This window comes from Ptiloglossa arizonensis, chromosome 5, assembly GCF_051014685.1.
Source record: "Ptiloglossa arizonensis isolate GNS036 chromosome 5, iyPtiAriz1_principal, whole genome shotgun sequence".
Classification (NCBI taxonomy): Eukaryota; Metazoa; Arthropoda; class Insecta; order Hymenoptera; family Colletidae; genus Ptiloglossa; species Ptiloglossa arizonensis.
The window spans coordinates 6,334,310-6,358,222 of NC_135052.1; the positions used below are offsets into that span (position 1 = coordinate 6,334,310).

General features: G+C 48.7%; 1 protein-coding gene and 1 long non-coding RNA gene across 2 annotated transcripts in view; both read left to right on the top strand.

Moving 5' to 3' along the window:
• LOC143147573 (uncharacterized) overlaps positions 1 to 16,306 on the top strand; it is a 25,743-nt gene extending 9,437 nt beyond the window's left edge. The window contains exon 2 of the long non-coding RNA XR_012992289.1: positions 15,529 to 16,306. This is a non-coding gene — a long non-coding RNA (uncharacterized LOC143147573). The remainder of the gene's footprint in view (positions 1 to 15,528) is intronic.
• The window catches only part of LOC143147423 (uncharacterized), a 151,320-nt gene continuing 143,186 nt past the window's right edge, over positions 15,780 to 23,913 (top strand). The window contains exons 1-2 of the mRNA XM_076312669.1: positions 15,780 to 15,977; positions 16,171 to 16,832. Of these exons, the coding sequence (XP_076168784.1) occupies positions 15,780 to 15,977; positions 16,171 to 16,832 (860 nt within the window). The remainder of the gene's footprint in view (positions 15,978 to 16,170; positions 16,833 to 23,913) is intronic.

Below are 23,913 nucleotides of genomic sequence, written 5' to 3' on the forward strand. Positions count from 1 at the left end.
CGGACGCGTGCCATTTTTTTTTCCCGCGTTTATCGCGCTTCAGGATACAGAGTTCAGTTCGGTCGTTCGTTCAGCCTGAATTTCTTAGATTCCATGGTGTCGTTCGGACAGTGATCGCGACCGTAAGCCAAACCAGATTCGAATCTTAATGGTGTATATGTAACCCAAATAACCAGGTTATTCTTGCACGATGACACTTGGTAACCCGGTTAACTCGCTTCTACAGTGGGTTACAGCGGTGCGTTGAAAATAATCGTTCGATGTTTATTGCTCGCGTTATCGCGTTCAATGCTTATCGATATTTCGATCGTAAGCGAAGCACGAAACGTTGTTCAAATTCGCCTCGCACGGTAGCGTTTCTTTTCTTTCGCTAGGTACACAGCTGCCCTATTTTGTTTATTTCGATCGACCGAACGGATCGTGAATATTTTCGATTCGTTATCGAAACTTCGAACCGTATGCACACCACCAAAGACGCGAGGGAGTATCGCATACTCTCGAATCGGATTGTAGTTGCGTATCTTGTTGCCTGTAATTCGTCCCGGATAAATTAAACTCCTCTTTGTAATATTCGAGAGTTTGCCGTTACCACGAGTTACCGTAACTTTAGAGTCGTAATAGATTAGGACCCCAGTTTTCGAATTTCGTTGTTCGTTTTTAGTAGACGATTTAACGACGAGCGCCTGTTGTTATGTTTCCTGTGACACCAAGGTGTAGAAACGGTAAATCCTGTGGTTTACAGAGAACCAAATATCGAGAGTTTTTTTTTTTTTAAACCGAAACTTGTGTCAACTCGTACCAAAGACGGTATCGTGTATCGTTCGATTTGTTTTCCAATAGACTGTTTAAAATGATCAAAGCTTGTTCAACGAGGTAACTTTCTCGTTGGATAAGACGTACATTTTTAAAGGTTTGGTAAACGTTTGATGTACACGCTGCCGTGACAACTAGACGGTATTTCTTCTTTCATTTTGTTCTTCTTAAATTGCTAATTTTCGTACGCGAAACGTCAAAGAAACCTTTGCATCGATCGCTGTCTTTTTCGTTGTATAATTCGTACGTTGTTCAACCTCTATCGAAATCAAGTACAAAGTCTCTCGGAACTTCTTTCGAAACGAGTTTAATACCAACTTTGCGTGCCAAGTAGCAGTTGCAACGTGCATGGAACCGTATATCATTTTTTATTCGTCCTGAGTAAACAGCAAAGTACCCGAAATCACAGTACGGATAATTGGTTGAATTATAACGTCTCCGATCGAAGCAGATACACCTGGTGTTTTTAGGAAAATTGTAGGACTTCTTGTCGCAAACGCCGTTACAGTTTCCAAACGTTCGAAAAGAAATTGATCGAAGACAAATTTTGAAAATGGAACAACGCTAGAAAAATTAACTCCGTTTAACCTATCGACTATCAGTGCCCTATTTACGGTTTACTGGAGAAAAATCTTTTTTTCCAGTTTTGAAAAAGATGACTTTTCACACGGGGAATAAAACTGGGACACCGAGAATCTCGGTAAAAGCGGAATTCGAAATTCCGTAAATGTTCGCGAGAGTGTTCCGGCATCGAACAAAGTCAAAGTGAATTTTATTCCGCACGGAAGAAAGAGAGACATTTCGTGCGTAACGACACGATATAAACGCGGCATTCGATCTCTCGGGCTCGGTGTCTCGTTTTTCGATCATTTCGCGAGTAAACTCGTGTGTTACGATTTACAACTAGCGCGCGGTCGCGACCGCGGCCGCGGCCGCGGCAACGACGTCGGCGGCGGCGGCCGCCGCTCGTTAAGCTTGTAATTTACATTTGCCGGTCGGGTGTACAACATAGTTGAATCGCCGGGTGAATAGAATCAACACTCGGGAAAGAGCGTTCCCGCGAAACGAGTGATTTACGTAAGCCAGACTGTTGTCGGCGCTGGCTCGGTTCGGCCGCGCATAGAAAGCGAAATCGACTTGTAAATCGGAGTGCCATTATGCAGATGGGCAAGATGCACGGTTAAGCGACGAGAAAAACGCGTACGTATCGCGGCCACGATGCCGTTGCTTGTGCCGTTGGTAGTGGCGGTGGTGGTGGTGGTGGTGGTGGTGGTGTTGCCCGGCCCTCGGGATTTACAATCGAGGGAGATCGGAAATCACCTGGCCAGGCTAAGCATTAGCCATCAAAGGCATCGAAGGCGCGAATGCGGCTAATTGGCGTAGCACGAGCCGCGTACGGGTAGCTCGGGGGAGCCGCATAGCTGCGAAATTTCCATCGAAAGCGTTTATAAAGCACGCGACGGGGACGAGCGGGAACGACGGCCGCGAGGGCTGTAAGAGAGTCGCATCTCGGACCGAACGAACTCGGGATTCACAGGGTTGGCAAGAGAGATGCGGGGGAGGGTGTGTGGAGGGTAGCCACATCGCAATTACGCAAATTGCGGCTCTGTTCTCGCCTCCTTCGGGCTAACCGTTCCGCCGCGGAAGGGCATCGAGAGACGAGCAAGCGGTGGCTGAAGGATGGTGTTACAAGGAATGCTCGACGTTTGCACGTACGGTCACGTATACAGAAGCTCGCGGTGGGTTCCGCCGGGCGGCCGATCGGTCCCCGTTCCTCGCCGAGCAATTTGAATGAACGACACGAAGAGCGAGTTTGTTGTCGGAGATCCGAAAGGGCTACCGTTCACCCGATGCGCGCGCCGAGCGCCGAGCGCCGAGAGCCGAGAGCCGCGCGCCGCGCGCCGAGCGCCTCGATCCTCGATCCTCGCGGTGGCTCACCGTCCGGCGTGAGACCTCACTCCGGAACGAGAGGAATCGCTTTAAGAGCGATGAAAAATGCTGTTTATATCGGGGAAACTGGTTGAACGGCGCTCGACTCGCGACGCCAGCCACCAAGCGCGTGCCTGCTGCGGTCTTATTAGCGCTGATCAGCCTCGCGATAAATTTATGTGCCGGCCGAGATATATATGCCGCGAGGCATCGTCCTCGCGGTGGGGGGAGAGACCGAGAGAATGCTGGAGAGAGAGATAGAGAGAGTGCGAGAGTGCGAGAATGCGAGAGAGAAAGAGAGAGAGAGAAAGAGTGCAAGAGAGAGAGAGAAAAAAACGACGCCGTTACCGGGATCCCCGTAGTTTCTGCCTCGATTCTGCCTCCACGGGCATGTCGCGGACGTTTTTGCGTTACGCCGCTGCACGCGCTGACAGTGCACCTAACAGAGACCGACAGAAAATCTATCAGGCTTTCAGTGAAACCAGCGGATACACCGCGGCTGGAATTTCTAATGCCGGCGCGCGCCAGCTATGTCGAGCACGACGATTGGCGAGAAATCGTTTTATACTTTGTAACTTTGTTTTTGCCCGAACGAATCTGTCCTCCTCGCTGTCTCTCCCCTTCCTGTTACTCTTGTCCCCGTTCGCGGTGGCGCGTCGCGCTGCTTACGTTACGAGGCAAGAATCGTCTTTTTCCGCGAATGACTCGTCGTTTCCGCCCGACGAAGAAGGGCTGTGAACTCAATCGCACGGACCTAGGTGCAGGACCGATAATCCCTTGGCTTTCGCGCGTTCACGGTTTCTTACGCTCGACGGAACCTCGTGAATCGTTAAACTTTGTCGCGCGACGAAACTGGCACGAAGAACCTGCTTATCGCGATCGGGAGGGATCGGTACTCGTTTCTGTGTCGTAAGTTTTCTCGTATCCGCGAACGAGGAATATCGTCGTTCGTGTATCCCGTATTCTGGAAACGTACGTCATCGGGTAGGGTTCGCCAATTGTTCTCCACGGAGGAAGATCGCGTTGGATGTACGAGCGGATCGACGACGGATCCGTTTGAATCGCGAGTCGATTCCCGCGCAATTCCACGGCGACGCAGGCGGTTCCAATAAACGACCAAAACGGAACCATTAGAATCGTATTTACTTGGGCAAGAAAGAACGGCGGTATCTGACTTCCAGATGTTAACTGGCCGTTGTAGAGCGACTTTTCTAGCACCGTGCCGGGGCTAAGTGACTTCGAGAAACCGACGTACTTGGGAAGACTGACTTCTTACAGGGACTGGCTTCAACTAAGTTATACAAGATGCGTCTTAAGGTTTTACTATCGGTTTAAGGTCTTGTTAGCTAAGGGCGAAGGGGTCGATGATCCGGATACAAAGAGCTGCAAGATGTTTTCGTGCGACCACCGTTCAGGTGACCAGCGTTCCGGCGATAGCGATCGAAAACGGTTCCAAGGACGAATAACAGACGTTTAAACAATTTAACGATAGATGTAAGTGTCTTTACCGATGAAACGTTTTCTTCCACGGAATCGAAATCGAAATTAATTTCGTTTACGATTCGAATATTCTCGATCGAAACTTTAGCGGAAGTACGCACTTACATTCCTCCGAGATGCTCCGCGGAACTTCTCGTTTCGTAAATCGAATTCGAAATGGGTCACGAACGGGTCTAAAACATTGTTAGTGTTTCTGTTAGCCAGTTTAATAGCAGTAATATTCTATAATTATACTTTGCGTTTATTACGAGGTTAACGCGATACGTTGTATCTACGACAATAACCTTGAGGATTATATCGTCTCTGTTTTCTCTTGTACGAAACTGCGCAATCTATGCAAATATTGCGAATTATAATTTCTTACCAAACTCGACGTTAAATCCCTGGAAATCGGAAAATTCGTCGAAAGTTTTGCTCTTTTCTACAAAAATTATTTTCGAATCGTCGCTAAGTATTATAAATTATGGGTTTAATCGAACTCGATGCTTTTTCTGTCCAGATTAGATACTCTCTATTTATATTCATACTTCGAGTACAGTATACAGCAGCTATGGCCACAAACTGTGTATTACTCGTAGGTATATCTACTCCGGCTGGTATACAGTGAAAACCTCGAGTTCTTTTACAAATCCACTCAATATCGTATTCTGCGTTCCAATTCGTAAATATACCATTTGCGCGTTTTTTGTTTTCAACGGAGTTTCACTCGCCTCGTAGCTACAAATCCATACAAATCGACGATTAATTTCACCCCGAGTCGCACCGTGTCGTAATAGTTTTCGTTTAATTTCCGTAATCGATCGGTCACATTGAATCTAACGAACGTATCGAAATTGTAAACGGTATCGGTTTCGTCTACGAGCGTATCCTTTCCCGATTATCGGTTCGTTCGGTTGTGCCGTTTCTCTGGTCGATGGTTTTCCGAACGTGGATATCGTGGTACACGATTCGAAGCGATCACCAAACTCGATTCTCGTATGCGCGCGAATCGAGCGATATTCCGTGCGCGTTCGAGACAGAACCGATTAGCAGAGGCCGAGCAATTATCCCGACGCTTGCCAGCTTCCTCGCTACGTGGCTGTTCGATTTTACGAGACACGGTGTGAACGTTCTGGCGTTCAGAGGCGAAGAAAAATTTCGTAATCCCGATTGATATTAATGTCCGGTCGACAGGAAGGGTTTTAAGCGGCAGAAACCGGGGGTCGCGCAAGGGAGCGGCGCGAGCGCGAACCCACTCACCAGGGGCGTATTAACGGTGGTGCCATAACGCAGGCATTTATTTCTCTATCGGCGGCATTCGTTGGAAGCGGCGAGCCACGGCCGGTTGAAAACGATGGAAATTTATACGAAGCCGATAATTAGCGAGCCGAATCGACTCCCGGGAGGAGTACTGCAGCGGCCGCGGTAATCGCCGTAATTTATGCCCGCTCCTCAGGATATAAGCTCGTTGAGATAGGCCAGGAGCGTAAAAAGGCGCACGGCGAAAATGTCGCCCAATTAACGGCGAATTGGAGCGGCCGAGGTCGCGTGTACGTGCACACACTGTCGTTGGTCTCGGTGTGTTCGTTCGGTGTACACGTGTTTCATGAATGTACGTATCTATACAGGGTGATCCGGCGCGATTGAATTTCTATGTAAGAACCGAGATACCGAACGCCATATGTCGTTGTTCGCAGTTTCCGTTCGTTGCCGGTTCATTGTGTAACCCGGTTATCCGCGTACTCGAAAAATGCATAAGGGGTTTCGTCGTCGGTGTCCTTTGTTAAAACTCTCGAAAGCGCATTCTGCGGTACAATTTCGGTTAATCCGATCAACCGGCCACTACCGAGCATTGATAAACCGTTTCGAATCTAATCGTACGTTCCGCCTCGTATCGGTAAACCGGAGAACTCGCATTATTGTACAGGGTGCGCCGTAATTCGAGGTACAATCCGACCGAGATTCTCAAAAATCGTTGAAAAAGATGGATCGCGTTCTTTCTACTCTACGGGGTTTCTTTTTCGCGAGAGTCGTCTTCGAAGGTGTACGATATCGACGAAAGACACGCTCTATCGTCCGTAGTAAGCGTGCTCGACGATCTTTGAAGTTTTCTCGAAAATCGCTGTCGGGAGAATCGTATCGTCGCGTTAACGATTTTGCGAGGAAAAATCATCCCCAGAATTACGATAGTATATCCAGGTTTTCGACGCGTCGAGTATCGGAGATCCAAGAAGCGGATCGAATCGAATTCGAAGATCCGCTCGAACTCGGATTTCGCGCTCGGAATTCGTTCCGCCTTTCGAAATCACCGAAGCGTTTCTCGAAAGGATCGGCGAGAGTTCCTCGTTCGTTCGAGGACGAAACCTTCTTCCGAGTCCGGCACGCTCGATCCACCTACGCGCGCTGTTTCGTTGGTAATTGCTGTTAAAGTTTCTCGCTGGTAGCGGTCGAATCTGTAATTCTCGGATCACCGTCGGAAACGGGAGTCGTTGAGGATGCGCGAGGAATGCGAGCGGCGCTGCTGGGATTTTTGCGAACACCGGTTTCCCGGAAGGTGTATAAAATCGACCACCGCGTATATAAATACATACGGATATTCTTAAAGATTCTTAGGCGCGCGCGCGCAGGTACAGAGCGAGGACGCGGCGGAAAGCGGACGCCTTAACGAGTCGCTCGCGCAAAAGCTGCCGCTGCGCCATTAGTGAGCGAGCAAGTGAACCGGGCTTAAATAGCGCGAGCGTTCAACCGGACGGAGGCCCGGCCTCGCCGTGGCGCGCCTCCCTTTTGAACTTCGAGCCACTTTTACGATTTTATTATTGGCTCTTACGCTCGCGATATTTATGCGACGTCGCGCGATATTTTCCACGGCGCAACGCGTCGACTTTAATGGCACCCGCCTCCCCCCTGGCGCACCACGGACGACCCTCTCAGGAGCGACGCATTGCGCGCGGTGCACTAATAACGCTTCGACCGAGCGGAACTTAATTAGGAGGCTACGAACAACGACCGGGAACGACTGGCCACTATTGCGCCGCGTCGTTTACCATCCCTGGAATACCGCTGATTTCCAATTCCACCCGGATTCCGTGCACGCATTCGCTCGATAATTTACTTCTCTATTTTTCTCCATCGATTAAGGCCGAACGAACAGGGCGTTAGGTGTTTCCGTTTGGGTATCTCGGCTCGAAACAGGTGTCCGAATCTTTGGGAAAGATACGCCTCGTTTCGAATATCGTTCGAAGCTGTTTGGAAGTTTTGAGAAATCGAACCAACTCTCGACGCTTCGAAAATCGTGTGTAAAATATTCACGGAAAGCTGGAAAATCGCGGCGATTTTATCGATAAACCGACGCCGGACGCTCTTGCGTCGTTCGTCTTTGTGAATTCGTATTGTTACAAGTTTTTCATTGTGTATATTCTTCGTCGATAGTACGATCGGTAATGTTCTTCGAAACGTTCGAGACCCATCGATACTTTGAATCTTTTTCCGAATCGAACGATATTCGAGTCTCGAGCCCATCGCTAGGCGGCTGTCGATGATTAGCGACAGCATGTAGCGAGGGGATTAGGGTTTCGTTGATTGAGACCGCTGCGGACGTTAGGACGATGTTATCGTTTTTTCTGCACGCGTGCATCGGTCGTAATGTAATGAATTTATAACTGTTCTAACCAGTCTTCGCGTTGCTAACACGTTGGAAAGGACACTGATTGCGTCCGATGTATACAGGATGTTCCTTTATTACCGCGATCCGTGCCTTAGCGATGGATTCAACACTTACTAATTCCGAATAGCTGTGCAAATTACGCAGTTGCCATTATTTCGTTCATGGTCAACCAGCGCTGCACTTAGTCTCTAACGCAGTACTGTACAAGACAGAAAATACTGGTCGATGAAGATACGGACTCCCGTCAGAAAGGTATCCATTAATCGGATGACAGGCCATTCGAAGAGTCCGATAATCTTCCACGTCTATCGAATGTTAATGACCCTAATAAATGTAACCCGAGCGAGCAGAAGAGCATTGACATTGAGATGAATCGATATATCTATGCATCTCCGTTGGTCACTGCAGTTAATATTTATTTATGCATCTCAACCGGCCAGTTTCAAACTCGTTTGGCGACGTAGGTCCTTCTTCTCCTCTTCGTTCACGAAAGGTTCGACGAGGCTTCCAGTATACGCTTGTGGATCTCGAGATCCAATATATCTCTCGATTTTCATCGAGAATCGCAGCTTCGACTGTTCGTAAAAGTCCACGAGGCAACTCCGAATGGAAGTTGTTTAATACGTTGTTAGATGTGTATTTGAAATCATGGACGAGAGCCGTTTCGTATATGAGAAATACCTTTTTCTCTTACGTAATCTCGGTTAGAAAGTACTTTAATTTCCCACAGAAATTTCCGTTTCTTCGATTTGCGAGTAATTTTCAATCGTAGAAAGGTTTCGAGCTACTCGTCGATAATTTCGCACAGCGATCGAGTCGAACAACGTTTCGATAAATATGGAATTATTTTTCCAAGTTAACGGTGTTTCGAGTCTCTTGCGAAGAAACGATTTCCACGATTTTGCCACGCTTTCGAATAATGGTTCGCGTAATTTTTCTTTCCCGAGTATTCTCGATTTTAAGGTACCATTTCCTTTCGCAAAGTCTTCGGTGCGGAGTACCTACCTCCTGAACTTAACGTACACCTTGACGTAACCGTTCGGATACTTTCGTCGTGGAGATCTTATCGCGAGCGTGTTGCCTATGGTTTTCACAAGCAGCGTCCGTATATGCAAAGAACGAATCGCACGTTCTATTTGTTCTCCTGTACACGTGTGCGTCCGATTCTCTCTCGCCGGTGAGGCTCGAAAGCAGCTGCAGAAGGGACCGTTAGAAGTCGATAACGATATTCAAGTAGTTTAAAGGAGACCTGGCTCCGTTGCGTGCCGATCGTGTCCATTTTACGAGGCGCGAACGACAGCCTTTTCTGCGATCGGCCATCACACGGACAACGCCTCGCATGTATCCGACAGCGAGGCCGGCAAGCACTAAAGTACGTGATTTTCAAATTCACCGCTCGGCTGTGTAAACAGCAGGACACGGTGTGCAGACTTCTCTTCAAACGCATCGACGACACCGAACAAGATTGTTTAAACTTCGCGACTTCTAGTACCTGGCTAATTGAAACCAATACCGCGGGAAGTTGTTACGTTCGAAATCATTTGTAGTCTCGAGAGAAGCGCGAAACTCATCGAGGTATTTTTCGGTCAAAACCGCCGAAGGCTCTTCGAGGTTACACAACGTGCCGTCGATATTTTTTATCGACGTAACTTTCACTTCATCTTACGTTCGAGAAGAATAATACGTTACCGGATAAAAATTGGAGAAAGTCTCGATACATTTTGGGGCTTCGACCAGGTTGAAAATGTCGCGTGATCGCACACCGATCGATTCGCGAAAGGCCACGAGTGGTTGATAGGCTGAGATCAAAGTCGGCGGAAAATAAAGAAATGATTGTTACATTGGAAGATTTTTCACAAACTAATGCTCCAACGAGTGCTTGCATTTTGCGCAATCTTACATCTTGCTGTCTCGATGTCAATTGAAACGGGGTTCCATACCTTGTTCAGAGTTTCGAATTCGCGGTCTACGCACCAAGGGTAGACCGAGGAGTCATTGGACTAATTTATATTTTGTCGAAAAATTCGCCAGATATTACGATACGACACCTGCAAGGGTATTTCTTTTCCCGTCAATTTTAATCGGTTCGTTTTAACGTTATTTCAACTACTCCGTTTTCAGCGAACTTGTTCCGTGATATTGCTCCAAGTACGGTTCGAATCTCCCGAAAGTGAGTCGTATCGCGAAATTTGTCACTCCGTGATCAATTTCCCACGTAAATCGATTAACCGGTACGTTCGAGCGAACGATTTCGAGGCTCGAGTTGCCGAGCAACGGGCGATTGATTCCGCGATGTTGTAAACAGTTTCGACTCTGAAAAATCGTTATCTTCGACGGTGAGCTTTTTGTCAATCGCTCGGTTACACGCTCGCGCTTAAAATTATCCGCGTTTTTTCAATGCAACCGCCGGTAAGATTGCAAAAGTAAGCGATAGGGGGCGGGACATTGCAACGCATACAATGGTAGCGCCTTACGATTCGATCTATTGCTACCATCGTTCGGAACGTGAAAACGTGGAAGTCGTTTCTGCCACCATTCCGCATGGCTGCCCATAGCTATGCCACCACTACTATTATCCGATCGACCATTTCGTTCTGGTGAACGATAGGTGCAGGACGACTGAACCGATCCGAATCCACCGTGAAAATTCCCAAAGGGTATTCGTCATTCGTTAAAAAAATGGAAAACCCGTACGAACAATTGGCCAACTGCACGGTATGTCGTGTACGACGATTTTCAACGCAACGTATAAATACAATGCACGACCTTCGTTCGCGGTAATAACACTTTTCAGTAAAATACTATCACTGTAAATTGTAAGGACTTTGTACAAAGCTTGGCAAACGATCGACGATAATTCAACATTTTTCCATACGAGCGAATTTGTTATTTACCAGAAAGGTAAAACAATAAGATAAAACGAAGTGGTACGTGCTATACATGTCACGGCGCGCGATAAGGGGTTAAATTATAGCCGAATACCACGATATGAAAAGTACCGAAAACCTTCGAATAGGTTTAAAAATGTGAACGTTTACGCTTGTTAAATTTTAAACGTTATCGCTCCGATCGTAACGATCGATAATTCTTTACGGACCGAGTTGAACGTTTTCCCAAGTATTGGAAATCATTCGTCGGTGAACTCTTCGATTCGGCCAGCTTGCCTCTGTTGCGATCAGGTGTTCGTTATGAATTCTGTATTGGAGAGGTTTCAAGTACGTGTATGCGAATCTTGTACGTAGGGATACGTTTAATGGTAACCGCGAGGAACGGATTCAAATTGAATAGTACTCGACAAAACCAATTATTAAACGTCGACGGTACGACTGTTAAGAAAAAAAGCTATTCAAGAGCAGGAAGCAACGTTCGACGTGTCTCTGCACGATGACGGTAAATGAAAGAAACGTGTCGCTATTAACCGTCGCGTTGTAAGCTTTTTACGCAGTTTTTGAAATTTCCTTAACTACCGGTCTAGCAACAGTCGGAGTGACACGACGTTTCACGATGATTGACTCGATCGAGTATTCGAACGGCGGTCCATTGGATGACTATCGCCAATCGTGGCTCGGTGCACCTAACTACCGTAGTACGCCAGCGAGGTACGTTTTTATGCACTGTGCATCGCGTTCCTGACACGACAATCGGTGTTAACCGGCAATTCAGATCTCGGTTAACGGCTGGCAATTTAGAAGCGCGCGCGTCTACGCACGCGCACACACGCGCGGCGCAACATCGAATCCTAAATATTTGGTGATTTATTTCTGTTTCTTTCTTTCGCATTACCGAGAGAATATTTCGCGGACTGAAAACGTCCCGAAGCTTCGACGAGTGTGTCTTGTGGCGAGCACGCTCGTGGTCTACTTGCAATGAAGATTTCTAACAGTCGTGTCAATGATTAATTGATTCCGTTCCACATTCTTGTAACGAGTAAGCGTAGCGAGGAAAGTAAGAATGGATAGTATCTGAATGGCGAATGATTTATTATTACCGTTGTATATTCTTGTAGGCTTTCAAATTAAGTTTTTCAGAGTATCAGACTTCCGCAAAAGATAGGTGATCGTTCCTTGAAATTCAACGAGCTGAGATAGACTCGTGGAAATTTTACTTTTTAATTTTCAGTTCGATATCGAAGGAATTTAGGTACATCGGACGAGAGAGAAAAGTGGCGTTAATTGAACAAAATTAAAGAGAACTCGAAACGATAAAAGATAGTGGTAGAGGTTGCAACATCACGAGCTGTACGAAGTGTTTTATAAGTTAGGTGTACCAGCAGCGGTGCGAAGCCTTGCAACGATGCAACAAAAACGTTATTACAATTGTTAGTTGATGGGATTCAATCGAATATCGTCATCGTATAAACCGACTGATTTTTCATTATTTCGGTGTTATATACGACGAATTGGTCGAATTCACGCACACGTTTGTAGCGTTGCCAGTATTCGAAAGCATTCGAGAATTTCTATCTTCGCGTATTGGACTCGTGTTACGCATTGCGTATCAGGAAGTATCGAGTATAGTATCTTTATTTGTATCGATCCGATAAATCAATTGCATGTACCGTTCTGTCGATAATTTATAACTTCTCCTTCTTTGTTGCTCGAAGCTCGTACGGTAAATTGCATATGGTATACCATTCCACTGTTTGCACGCTATCAGCAGTGGCGTCGAAGATGTTTTACGACTTTAATCAGTATTACGATACAGTCAACACATATATAATCTATGACATATTTTCTAGCTCGTAAACTCAGGTTACTCGCTTTCGAATACCAATCTTCGAAGTGTCTTTCCTCTTCTTTTTTCTTTTTTGCACATTTCAAAGCGCCAAATAATTCTTTCGACGAAAATTAGAATCAGAAAAGTAGAATTATTGCCGAGAGATTTTTATAGAAAAGTATTTCTATCTACGATATATAATATAGAAAGTTTATACCGTATACAATGTACACTATAATTAGTAACCGATTTCTCTACTATACAAAGCCATAACAAATTTGACCAAAAAATACTATCGTGCACAATTTTTCTTGAATTTTCACCATTGGACACCTTTGCGGATAAATATTATTCGTTCCAAACTGTATCGATTCTAATTACGTATACATAACCAACTGAACAACAGAACTCTTTGATTCTATTCCATAATTAACGATTCTTCTTTCTCGTTATACGTCGAACGAAGAAAAGTAGCAATTTCTTCGTTGTTTCTTAATTTCAATCCCAACCGCGCACTGTTCTTTCCCGAAAAGAAAAGGATTTTCCGCTCGAAATACCAGACCGCTCGCTCGGTAACGGTTTGCCGACTTGTTCGCTCCGCGAGATTCAATTGGCCCTTGATTTCGCCGCTACTGACGGATCAGCGGGGTTGGCCAACCGTTTGCAAAATCCCGAGTTTGCGTTCTCGGTACCGATCGAATAAACGATTTCACCGGGTACGTCTAGTTGCACGGTACCCGCGACGTAACGACAGAAGCGAGCCGCGATGGCGGTGTAAATCGAGCCGCAACAAAGGTCGGCAGATCCATGAATCACCGCTATTTTGACGGTTCAAATAATCTGGCTGGCGCGAAAATAATTCCGGCGGCGTTCGGTCGCGTTCGTGCAGTTCCGCTTCCGCGAGCGGGCAGCCTAATCTTCGGGCGTTTCGTTTCTTGGATCGGCGCGCATACGCGTCATATCACTCGGTTCTATAATTATCGCGCGCCTTGATCAAACAAACCTTCCGCGGACACGGTACCCGCCGCCGAATCCACGGGAACCGGGAGCAGCCTGCTCGCGAATAATTGCATTCAACTTCTCTAATCAAAGCTGTAATTGCCGGTACTGGCGGCACACGCTAGAAGGTAGAAGCACGGGCACGGGCACAGGCACAGGCACGGGCACGGGCACCGGCGGTCTCGCGCGAAATCAAATCGAGCGTCGCTGGTCGTGTCTCGGTGCTCGGAAGAGTTCGTAAAGTTTCGTACGAGCGGTACATCGTGCCTGTTTGACCTGTAGCCGTACATCGAATACAGCCGACGCGGCAGTCAGCGCGACAGAATCGCTTTGTTTACACCGCCGCGACGACTGCTCATAAATCGATACGCGCTCCCGGTGCACGCTCCGCGCCGTGCTCGAATCGACCGTAACCAATCGCCGTGCCATCTTTCCGCCCGGTTCGCGCACCATTTTTCGCCGCGTCTCGATCCGCGCGATCACCGCGCACCGGTGCTCGCCGACCGGCGGCCCGCGGGCCCGTTTCCGGCCCGCCACGTATCGTCGCACGGTCCCCGCGAGGTAAGATAGATTTTTACGCGTTGTTGCACGCGCGCGAACCGTCCCGATCTACGAGTCACCGATCGAGTTCGAACGACCGATCGCAAGATCTTTCACGGATCGAGAGTGTGCAACCGCGAGACTCGCGAAACCATCGTTCGAAAACGCGTCGAGACGGCGAGCTGTTACGCTTTTCTTCGTCCATTCTCGTTCCGTCTCGGGAAATCCAACCGGTTTCCATTTGCAAATTACCCACGTATGTCCTACGCGATCCTTGGTAGTTTACCCTCTTCCGTTACCGAGCTACGAATCGAAAGGTGAACATTTCACGGAAATAACGTTTAAACTGTATTTGTCTCAGGATGAGAAATTATAACCAACGAATGTCTCAAACGGATTGCTTCGTGGCGATACTATTGCTCGGAATAGTGTAACGATGAAATCAGACTTTGAAAATAGAGGTATAGGTTATAGAGGGTTAACCGAATAGTCTCGACAGGTAGAGTTTGCTCGCGCGAAACAAGATTTCGCCCATTGTTTTCGCATATATCGGAATATTTTTTACACGTTCCGCTTTTTTTCTGGCATCGTAGATACGTTGATCGTCAAATGTAACGTTTTTATTTGGTCTTTGGTACAGTTGACGCGATAGTTCGATAACACGTTGGGTCGAATTTGTTTCTCTCTAAACTCGAATAACTATTCGGTTTTCGCGTACAATTCCGGAAAGTCGTTTCCTTCTTTAATTTTTGCGTAGATTTACAAGTGAGGTTCGAGAAGAAATTGCGTTAGTAATTCAGCACCGAGGCTTTTCCTACCGCCGATTAATTCAGCAGTGAAAAGATCAAAGAAACTGGTTTTTCATAGCGTACCCTGTACTTAGAGCAAAGGACAAGGTGTCGATGATTACCAGTCCCCATCGGTGATAAAAGGTCCCTTTAACCGTTTCGTTATTTCCACTTTACCGGAATTACGTCTCAAGTGCAAGCATTATCGAAACAAAAATAACAAACTCGACCTTAGTCGCTGTGAAAGAAATTCGATAAAATAATAACATAAAAAAGAAAAGATAGTGTCCAGTTTCCAATGCCCGTGCTAAAATTCCTTTAAACGATCGTACTCCGTATCATCGATACAAAAATGGCCCACGTTTCGTTCTCCGTCTTCCAATGGGACGAAAAATCACAATAGTCCAGCCCGTACGTTCGATATCTTCGCGTTACGAATAAAATTATTTACAATTACAATTATAGACTGTACTGGATCGATTCTCCGCCGTATCCGGGCACACTGTACTTGAAAAGAAAACTCGCACCCCATCGCGTAACGAAACACGCGGAGAAAATATTCCTGATTGGTCACGTAGCATTGTTTCTCTTCCGTTTCAGAAAAAGTTGCGCCGTCCGTCTTGGTGTCACGGTTCCCGGGACAGAAGCACAGGTTACCCGGTGGAAGGTGTCGCAACGCGGTCAGGTGCGCGCGCTAGTCGTCGGTTTCGCGTCGCTGGTTCGGTCGCGGTGATGGAGAAAAATACGACGGTATCGTTGACACGTGGACGCGATCGTTGAGCAAAAGACGAACAAACGAACGATCGAACGAACGACTCGGTGTTTGCAAACAACGTCGACGGGATCGGACGATGTTCGGGGACGCACGGTCGAGGGACGCCGAGGTCCTATCGCTGCTCGTAACTCCGGCTGGTGGCGGTTACTCCGGGCGCGCGACTCGCAGTTGGACCGGGCCGCTGTTCCGTGTGACGGTTTTCCGAATCATCGGGACGACGACGACGACGCTCCCGTTTCCACGATCAGTTTGGTGCGCGTCCGCGTGGACCGGCGTACGTTGTCCGGGCGCGTGTCGCAGTTGACGCGGTGCTGGCATTTGGCTCGGAACGCGTGCGGTATGTGCGGACGATTGAAAGAAACGTTGAACGTATTCGCGCCACGGCGGTTCCGGCGTTCGGATGTGTTCGTACGGCTTCGTCCGCTTCGTAGAAGAGCGTGCGTAACCTGCGCCCGAGGCCGCGTTAGGTAGTGCACGGGCGAGAAGCCTCGCCTCGCCTCGCTTCGTCTCGCCCCGTCTCGTCTCGTCTCGCCACGACTTGCGTCGCCTCGCCTCGAACGAGTCGCGGTCGCTTTGTTTACGCGGGTATCAGCGGCCCGAGACAGGCCGATGATCGGTCAGGCGCCCTCGCGTGCAACGTCGTTATCCGCGTCGCACCTTCGAAATCGCGATTCGCCGGCGGATCGTCGCCGTCGCGGCTCGCACAGTCAGTAGGATTTCGCGCGTTCTCTGACGACAATCGTCGTCGTCGTCGTCGTCGTCGTCGTCGTCGTCGTGGTGCTCGTCTCCGTTCTCACGGGGCCGTTTTCGCTGACTCGCGGTCCTCGACGAACGCCCCGAGAGAAAAAGAAACGAGAAATTGGCCACCGATCGCGGATCGAGGGGTCACGTGCTCGCGTGTGCGGCGTCCAAGGCCCGCGAGCCGATCTCGCGCGGCTCGACGCTTTTTCGCGAGCGTTTCGTCGTCGTCGTCGTCGTTGTCACCGTCGCCGCGCTCCTCGCGGTACGGGGCTCACGGTGTGCGTTTTATCAGTGCGCGAACAACCTCCCATGCCGGGGAAACGAGACGATCCAACGCGAGTGACACGCTACGAGGTTGGAGCGGACGACGATCGGCAGCCTTAATCCGGTGAGTACACACACACATACGCTCTCTCTCTCTCTCTCTCTTTCTCTGTCTTTCTCCCCCTCTTCTCTCTCTCTCTCTCTCTCTCTCTCTCTGTCTCTCTCTATGTTTCTCACTCTTGTATCGTCCTTTGCCGTTGGTCCGTGGACGATTCGAGCAACCGCGATGTTGTTTCGCGTTTCCTGGAATCGTTGCCAGTGCTCGATTGTTTTGGAGCGTGAAAGGTACGCGCGACGGCCTTCGGCGCGTTGGATATCTGTGTCAGGCCGCGTACTCGGCCGGAAATTCTTATTTCTGCGTCGCCCCGCCGGAATGTCGTACTTTCCCGAGGCGTGCTTCCAACGATTTTGTCCGTTCGACACCTTCGACCGGTTCTCCGCGATTAGATCGTCGTAGTGGGTTTTTCGTTTCTTTTCTTCTTCGTTCCGTTTTTCGCGACGATCCCGTCGCGGTAACCGCGGGTACGTTGTATCGGTTCCGTTTACGCGGGACAACGCACGTGTTCCCTGGTGATTTAATTCGCGTCGATGGTTCGTTCTTAGCGAGCGAGCGAGCGAGCGAGCGCGCGCGACGCGAGCATCGACGCGACGCGCGCGAAAAATCTCGGCGAGCCGTTGCTTTATGTAACGCCTGCCGTAAGGTTGTATAGATAGAAGCAACTGCCAGCGGAAGTACAGGCTGCTGATAGCGGAACTCGAGGTGAATATGTAGCCGTACGGTTCGCGTACATTCCGGTGGAAAAGTTATTTCGGTGTCGCGGCTCTTGGGAACCTTTCTCGCTCCGAGAGTCGCGCCAGAGATTAGGATTCGTTGCTTCCGTTCCGTTTTACGCCGCGCGTAATTCAGCGACGATGCTTTCGCTCGATCGTCCGACAGCCGGGCCGAGTCGAGTTTCTGATTACTCGGTGGTTCGTCGGAGATACGGGTCCGTAGTTTCAACGAGACGACGACAAAGCGTTCCTCTTTCGAAAACGAAGGAAACGCAACGCTCCGTCCCGATCGAGATCTCTTCGCGCGTTGAACACCGATCTTCGAACCGAACGAACCCGTTCGCTCGTCGCCGAGATCACCGGGTTACGGATTTTCCCCTCAACGTCCACCGAAACGTTACAATTCCACGGTTAGCGACACCGTCGCCTTTCTCTCGTTCGAAACGAAAGGAAACGCGACGTTTCGTCCCGAAATGGGTCAGTCTTTTCGTATTTTAAACGCTGCTCTCAAACGCGACGAGATCGATGCACCTCTCGCTGCATCGTCGTTTCGGCAACCACGCGCTCGGCGTTGTACAATTACGAGGTACACCTGCAATTCCATCTCTGCAGTTGGAGGTTTACGAGAAACACAAATAAAGCGTACCGATCTGTATAAAAACAAAAGTACGCTTCGAAACGTAGAATAATATCACGGTGCGACCAACGCGACGCATTATCTCGTTGATAAACTCCCAACGATGCGGACGAGTACCCGTTACCGTAACAACGATTAACCTCTTCGAGGACGAGTTTCGTTTTCTTCGAAATGAACGAAACTTCGTACCGATATCGACCCACGCGATATTACCGCGTCGCGTCATCGGTTGAATTCAATTACCAACGTTTATTCGCTGTCCCGGCGGTCACTCGCGCGTTACGATATTTAAAATAGGAGAGGTGTCGCTTAACGATCGTCGAACGGAATTGCAAAAATCAACGAGCGCGACGGAATTGCGAAATCGAGCGAAACGCACGTCGTACGATCTACGACGGTACGACGCGCGAACGATAAACCGTGCTACGAAATTCGATTGTCCGTTCAAGGGCATCCGAGAAGTTATCGTCGTTGTTCCGTTCGTCGATCCATCCCGTTTTCGACTCTTCGTGGAAATGGACGACTCCCGCGTGTACTCCGTGTCCTCGAACGGAGAGGCAAGCCGATCGTTACGCCGTCAAAGTTGTAATCGCGTTGAACGTTGATTCGCGGTAAGGGAAGTGGCCTTGAGCGAACAATCGAGTCTCGGCCGACTATACCGACCCGGTGAAGTGGCAATCGCGAGATCGGTGGTTACGCAAACGAGACGTTCGAACGCGTGGTTGGGAACGCGGATCGAAATTCTTCGACGATTCGACGGAATCGACGGGCGAAGAAAATTTTGCATTTCGAAAAGCGAAAAGCTCGTCGATCGTTCGCAACGGGAACGAATCGATCGTGAACGTCCTCCGGATGATCCGATCGTGTCGGTCGGTGTTCGAGCCGATCGAGGTCCGTAAACGAGTTCGGTGCGAGGCGCCGTAAGAAAACGATGATCGTTGGATTTTCTACGATCGACGTTATAGCTCGACACGATCGTGGAAGCGTAGAATCTAGCCCGATGCTCTATCGAGGGGACCCGCGGTGTATCGAAGCGGAGTGAGCAGATAAGATAGCGGCCGGTTATCGACTCGCTTACACTTGGTTCACCTGCGTCCTAAGTACTCTTATCTTGGCCTTTTATCTGTGACCTCTGCTCCGCCACGGCGCGGTTGATATCGCGCAAGACACGAAACGTCTGGCCGTATGCACGACGATACCTTCGCTATAATGTCTACATCGCCAACGGTGCACCGACCCACCTACCTTCGCGCACGCTCGTTCCAATTTTCAGGATTGGCTCTGTCCTCGGCTCCCCTCCGATCTCCCCTTATCCACCGCCACCACCACCACCACCACCACCACCATCGCCACCACACTCCCCTCTGCCCCTCGGTCTCGGTCTTATTCGCATTCCCCGCCATGCAGATCTTACCTTTCCCCCGGTTCCTCGCTGTCCCGCTCCTTTCCTCTCTTTTTCTCTCTCTCCACGTTCCACGAAGATGCGATCTTGTCCACCGACCACGCCTTCGCGGCGTACAGAGAGCCCAGCGTGCGTCGATCTCGTTTCGAGACTCGCGTGTGTCGTTCCTTCTTATTTCAACGGAGACGAGGAACGCGACGAAAGAGGAGAAAAAAGGGGCAACCGTGTATCGGGCAGGGGGTATAACCGTCGGGTCCGGACGCGGCGAACGACGGCGGCGGTGGCGGTGGTGGTGGTGGTGATGATGGTGGTGGTGGTGGTGGTGGTGGTGGTGATGGTGGTGGTGGTGGTTGTCGGTTCGTTGCGGAGGTCTCGGCGGCCGCATCCTCGGCGCACTCGACACTTTTGCAAAGTAAATCTCGTTTCGTCGCGAGCGCATCGTCCTCTTCTATTTAGCGGGAAGGACTTCCGTCACCGTTGACGTTCCTCGTCGTGCTTCGATGCGCCGCAAAAAATCGACCGCGCTCGGGTGGAACGTCATAACCGCGCTCGCTACGTGTTTCTTGTCCGGCCACGATGATTTCTCGTTCCCTCATCCACCGACACGTCGTGCATGTTTCTTATAGCCGAGTAAATCCTCCGCTGTACCCGGCCACACCAATCCGTGCCCGTTTTTTCTCTCTTTCGTTTTCTTTCTCTTTTTCCATCTCTCTCTCTCTCTCTCTCTCTTTTTTTCTTTCTTTCTTTCTTTCTTTCTTTCTTTCTTCCTTTCTTTTCTCCTTTTTTTTCTTTTCGTCGATTTTTTCACGCGCGTCCACAACCGGAGACGAGGATCGTACGTTATTCAGCCGATAACGTGATATTTTGATTTCAACGCGGCGACAGGTGCACGCGCGCGTGTACTCGTGTACTCGCGTACCCGGCCGGGCAGCGCGTAGGATTTTACGGTAACATTGATAATTTACGATCACGTTGGAAAAGCTGCGAGAGCGTGAAGTGTAATCTCCGTCGCCGTGAGCCAGGAAAGCTTTATCGGCCGTCGCGTCGCTTATCCGGGGCGCGTCATTACCTCGATAGCCGTGCGTGTATCGAAAAAGAAGGCTTATCGACTCTTCCAGGAAATGCAGCGAACACGTGATAGCCGGGAAATCAAATCGTATCTGATCGTGGCTCGAATGGCGCTACGTCTCCTTTTTCTATCTTTTCACCCCGAACTCTCGTGTATCGCGTATCGGCGCGTTTGCGTGCGCATCGACACGTGAAACCTCGATCGACAGGAGAGGCCCGTGTTTGCTTTGCACTCGTTCAACGACTCGATCGAACCTGGTAACTCTTCGAGGTACCGATATACCTCCGACGATCGGTGATATACACCATTTTTCGTACGGGGACACGCCCGCGATAATGCGATCGGTCATCGTATCGTAATCGATGCAATTCAACGATACGCGAGAGACGTTTCGAAGCTCGTAACGACGAAAATCCGCCGAACGGATCGTTGTCGATTCGTTGATACGAGCGCCGCGTCGGTTCTTAAGAGTGTCCGCGACGTTTGTTCGAACCAGCGTCAAGAGTAGCGTCGATACCGACAGTAACGTTATTTCAAAGTTTACGAGTAGTGAATTTGTTTCTCGTAAGCGCTTTAAGGAAACGTTCGAGTTCGAAGGGTCGGTGACTACCGTGGTATTCGACGTGTTGGTGCAAACATCGACGGGCAACGATTCTTCGAACGCGAAATAAATACGATGCAAAATACGGACGAGAGGGGAAAATTTGAATACACTTACGGTACACGTCGCGGTATTTCCACTCGTCAAGGCAATCGTATTCTTTGGAATTTAAGCGCTTTGAATAAATTAGATACGAACGACGTTTCAACGATACGGATAGAAATCTATGAAATTATCGTAAGAGTTTGAACAGATGCAATAACGCGATACATTGGATCGCGGGAGCCATAACGAAATAAAGGTATTGCACCGCGAAATACTGGTATCGCGCTGAAATTGATCTCCATTGCTCGAAGAATTGGATTAAACCCTTAACGAAACCTACTTATGTTGCGTCGTCGTTGAAGATTTTCTCTCGGTCGAAGCATGCTCCATTAACTGCCATACGCATCTGCCAACGACTAATAGCTCTCTCAGTCTCTGGTTCAAGGAACTGTCTATTTTTGGATAAAAGAAATATATTACGAATATACACTAACGACCGTAGAATCCAGGTCGTGCATTAGCGTACCAGAAACGAATCGATTTGCGAATGTTCGATCACTCGTGCGAAATGTTTTTTAAGATATTCGAAAAGTTTCGTTCTTTAACAATCACGGACAGTATTGTATTTTTTTTTCTACGATTTACAACGTATTGTTTGGCGCAGCGTAATAATAGCGTTTTTCTCTTGTTTTCGTTGAAACAATCGCTCGTACCTTTCGGTGAACGTTACGACGGTTTATTACAATAATCTACGATATTGTTTCTATGAATCTTTTAATGCAAATTACACGTTCTTACTCCGCGTCCTTTCTAAAAATTCGCAAGTATTCGTCTTGGTCTTGGAATTTTCTAACCGATCTCCGATTTCAACGTTTTCCTTACTCAATTCGGTTGAAAGGTAGTTATAGACTTTAATGGCGCCACGAAACGATTATTAAAAAATTGTTCTACGCGCGTATAAACGAAAATTACGTACGCGCAATGCTCGGACGTAGTTTGTCCGCTGGTTGAAAATTGCAATGAAAAATAAATTATAATCGATTCGCGGGGATATCGTCGAAACTGTTTGCGACATTGAAAAATGTTCCGAATGAAAGTTGAGGTCTTTCCAGATGAAAAGTACACAGTGAAAACGACTCGTGTATCGCTAAAAGCGACAATTGACGGCCGTCGTTATTATTTTCGATCGAATCGTGTCTCTGTTTTGTTTCACCAAGGACAAACGCAATGACGAAGACGTTCGAATACATTTTCCATCCCTAGTTGTGTTTACCCGAACGCGAGAACCACGATATTGATCGTCGAATTGATCTTGAACGATTCCGACCGATACGAAACAATATTCGCGTGTTCCACGGAGATTCGAGTTCTCACGGGGAATTGGATCGATACTTTGACACTTTTGGAATTCAAAAGCAAGGATAAAAAGATTAGATATCACGTGCCCAGGATGAACGTCATCTCCCGTGAGAATCGATATTTACTTGTAATTTGTACGCTGTAACGGCATAGCGCGGGAACGTGTTAAAGGATTCAATGAACGAACCGTGCACCGGGATCTATTCCGCGGAGCTTAATAGAAACGGTTAACATTCTTCCCCGGGCATTGAGATATCCGCGTTATCGAGCCCCTCATTATCCGTCATACGATGGCGCCTAATATCACGGTACGGCCGGGTAGGTTCTCTTTTTCTCGGACTTGTCGAACACTTTTCGTACATCGTGCTACCCATAGTCGACGCGCTGGTAGTCACCGGCCTCTTTCGGTGCTGATACAAAAGGGACGGTGGTGGATCTTGTGTATGTATGGCGGCCGGCAAACAAGAGGGGCAGGTGGAAGGTTGTGCAACCTGTTGCTTCGTTGCTGGGACGAGAAACGTACGGTAGGATGAGAGAGTTCGGGTTTGGTTGCGGGTCGGCATGAGACGGCACACCGGAGAAACATTCTGCCCTTGGGTATAGCAATCACAATGGGGCGAGTCTCCTTCTCCGTGCTCCTTCTCTCGGTGATGTACGCTCTCGTTGCTCCTTCGTTCTTGGTCCGCTTCTTCGTGGTCTTCTTCTTCGTCTTCTTGTTCTTCCTCTTTACCCGATGCGGTTCTTCCCCGACCGCCTCTCCACCTTCTTCTGCTTCTACTTCTTCTACTTCTTCTTCTGATGCCTCTTCTTCTTCTTCTTCTTCTTCTTCTTCTTCTTCTTCTTCTTCTCGGACGTCGCGCCCTCGGGACACGATCCCGATCTGACGCGATTTGCATAATTCCAGTATCCCCGCCCAGCCGTTCAGCTGCTCAATTATTAGCTGGAATTTAAGACGTGTTTAAGAAAATAGCTCGACCCGGCTGCTTTTTGCTTCTGCCGATTCGAGTGGCGAGAGCACAGTGCTTTGCCATTCCGGACGAAAGTTTGTCGACGCTGAAAAGTGAAATACTCTCCTTTCTTGTCTCACCACAACTGACACGTCTCCCCTTATTCGGTTATACACGAGTTTTGGCATCGTTGGTTAACAGGTGGTACCCGGGTTTCTCTGTTGGCTGGAAATTTATTCCTACGCGACGAAAATGACGACGAACCGACGTACCCCCGAGTTTTCGAGACTCGTTTGCACAGGGGGTTCGTCCCT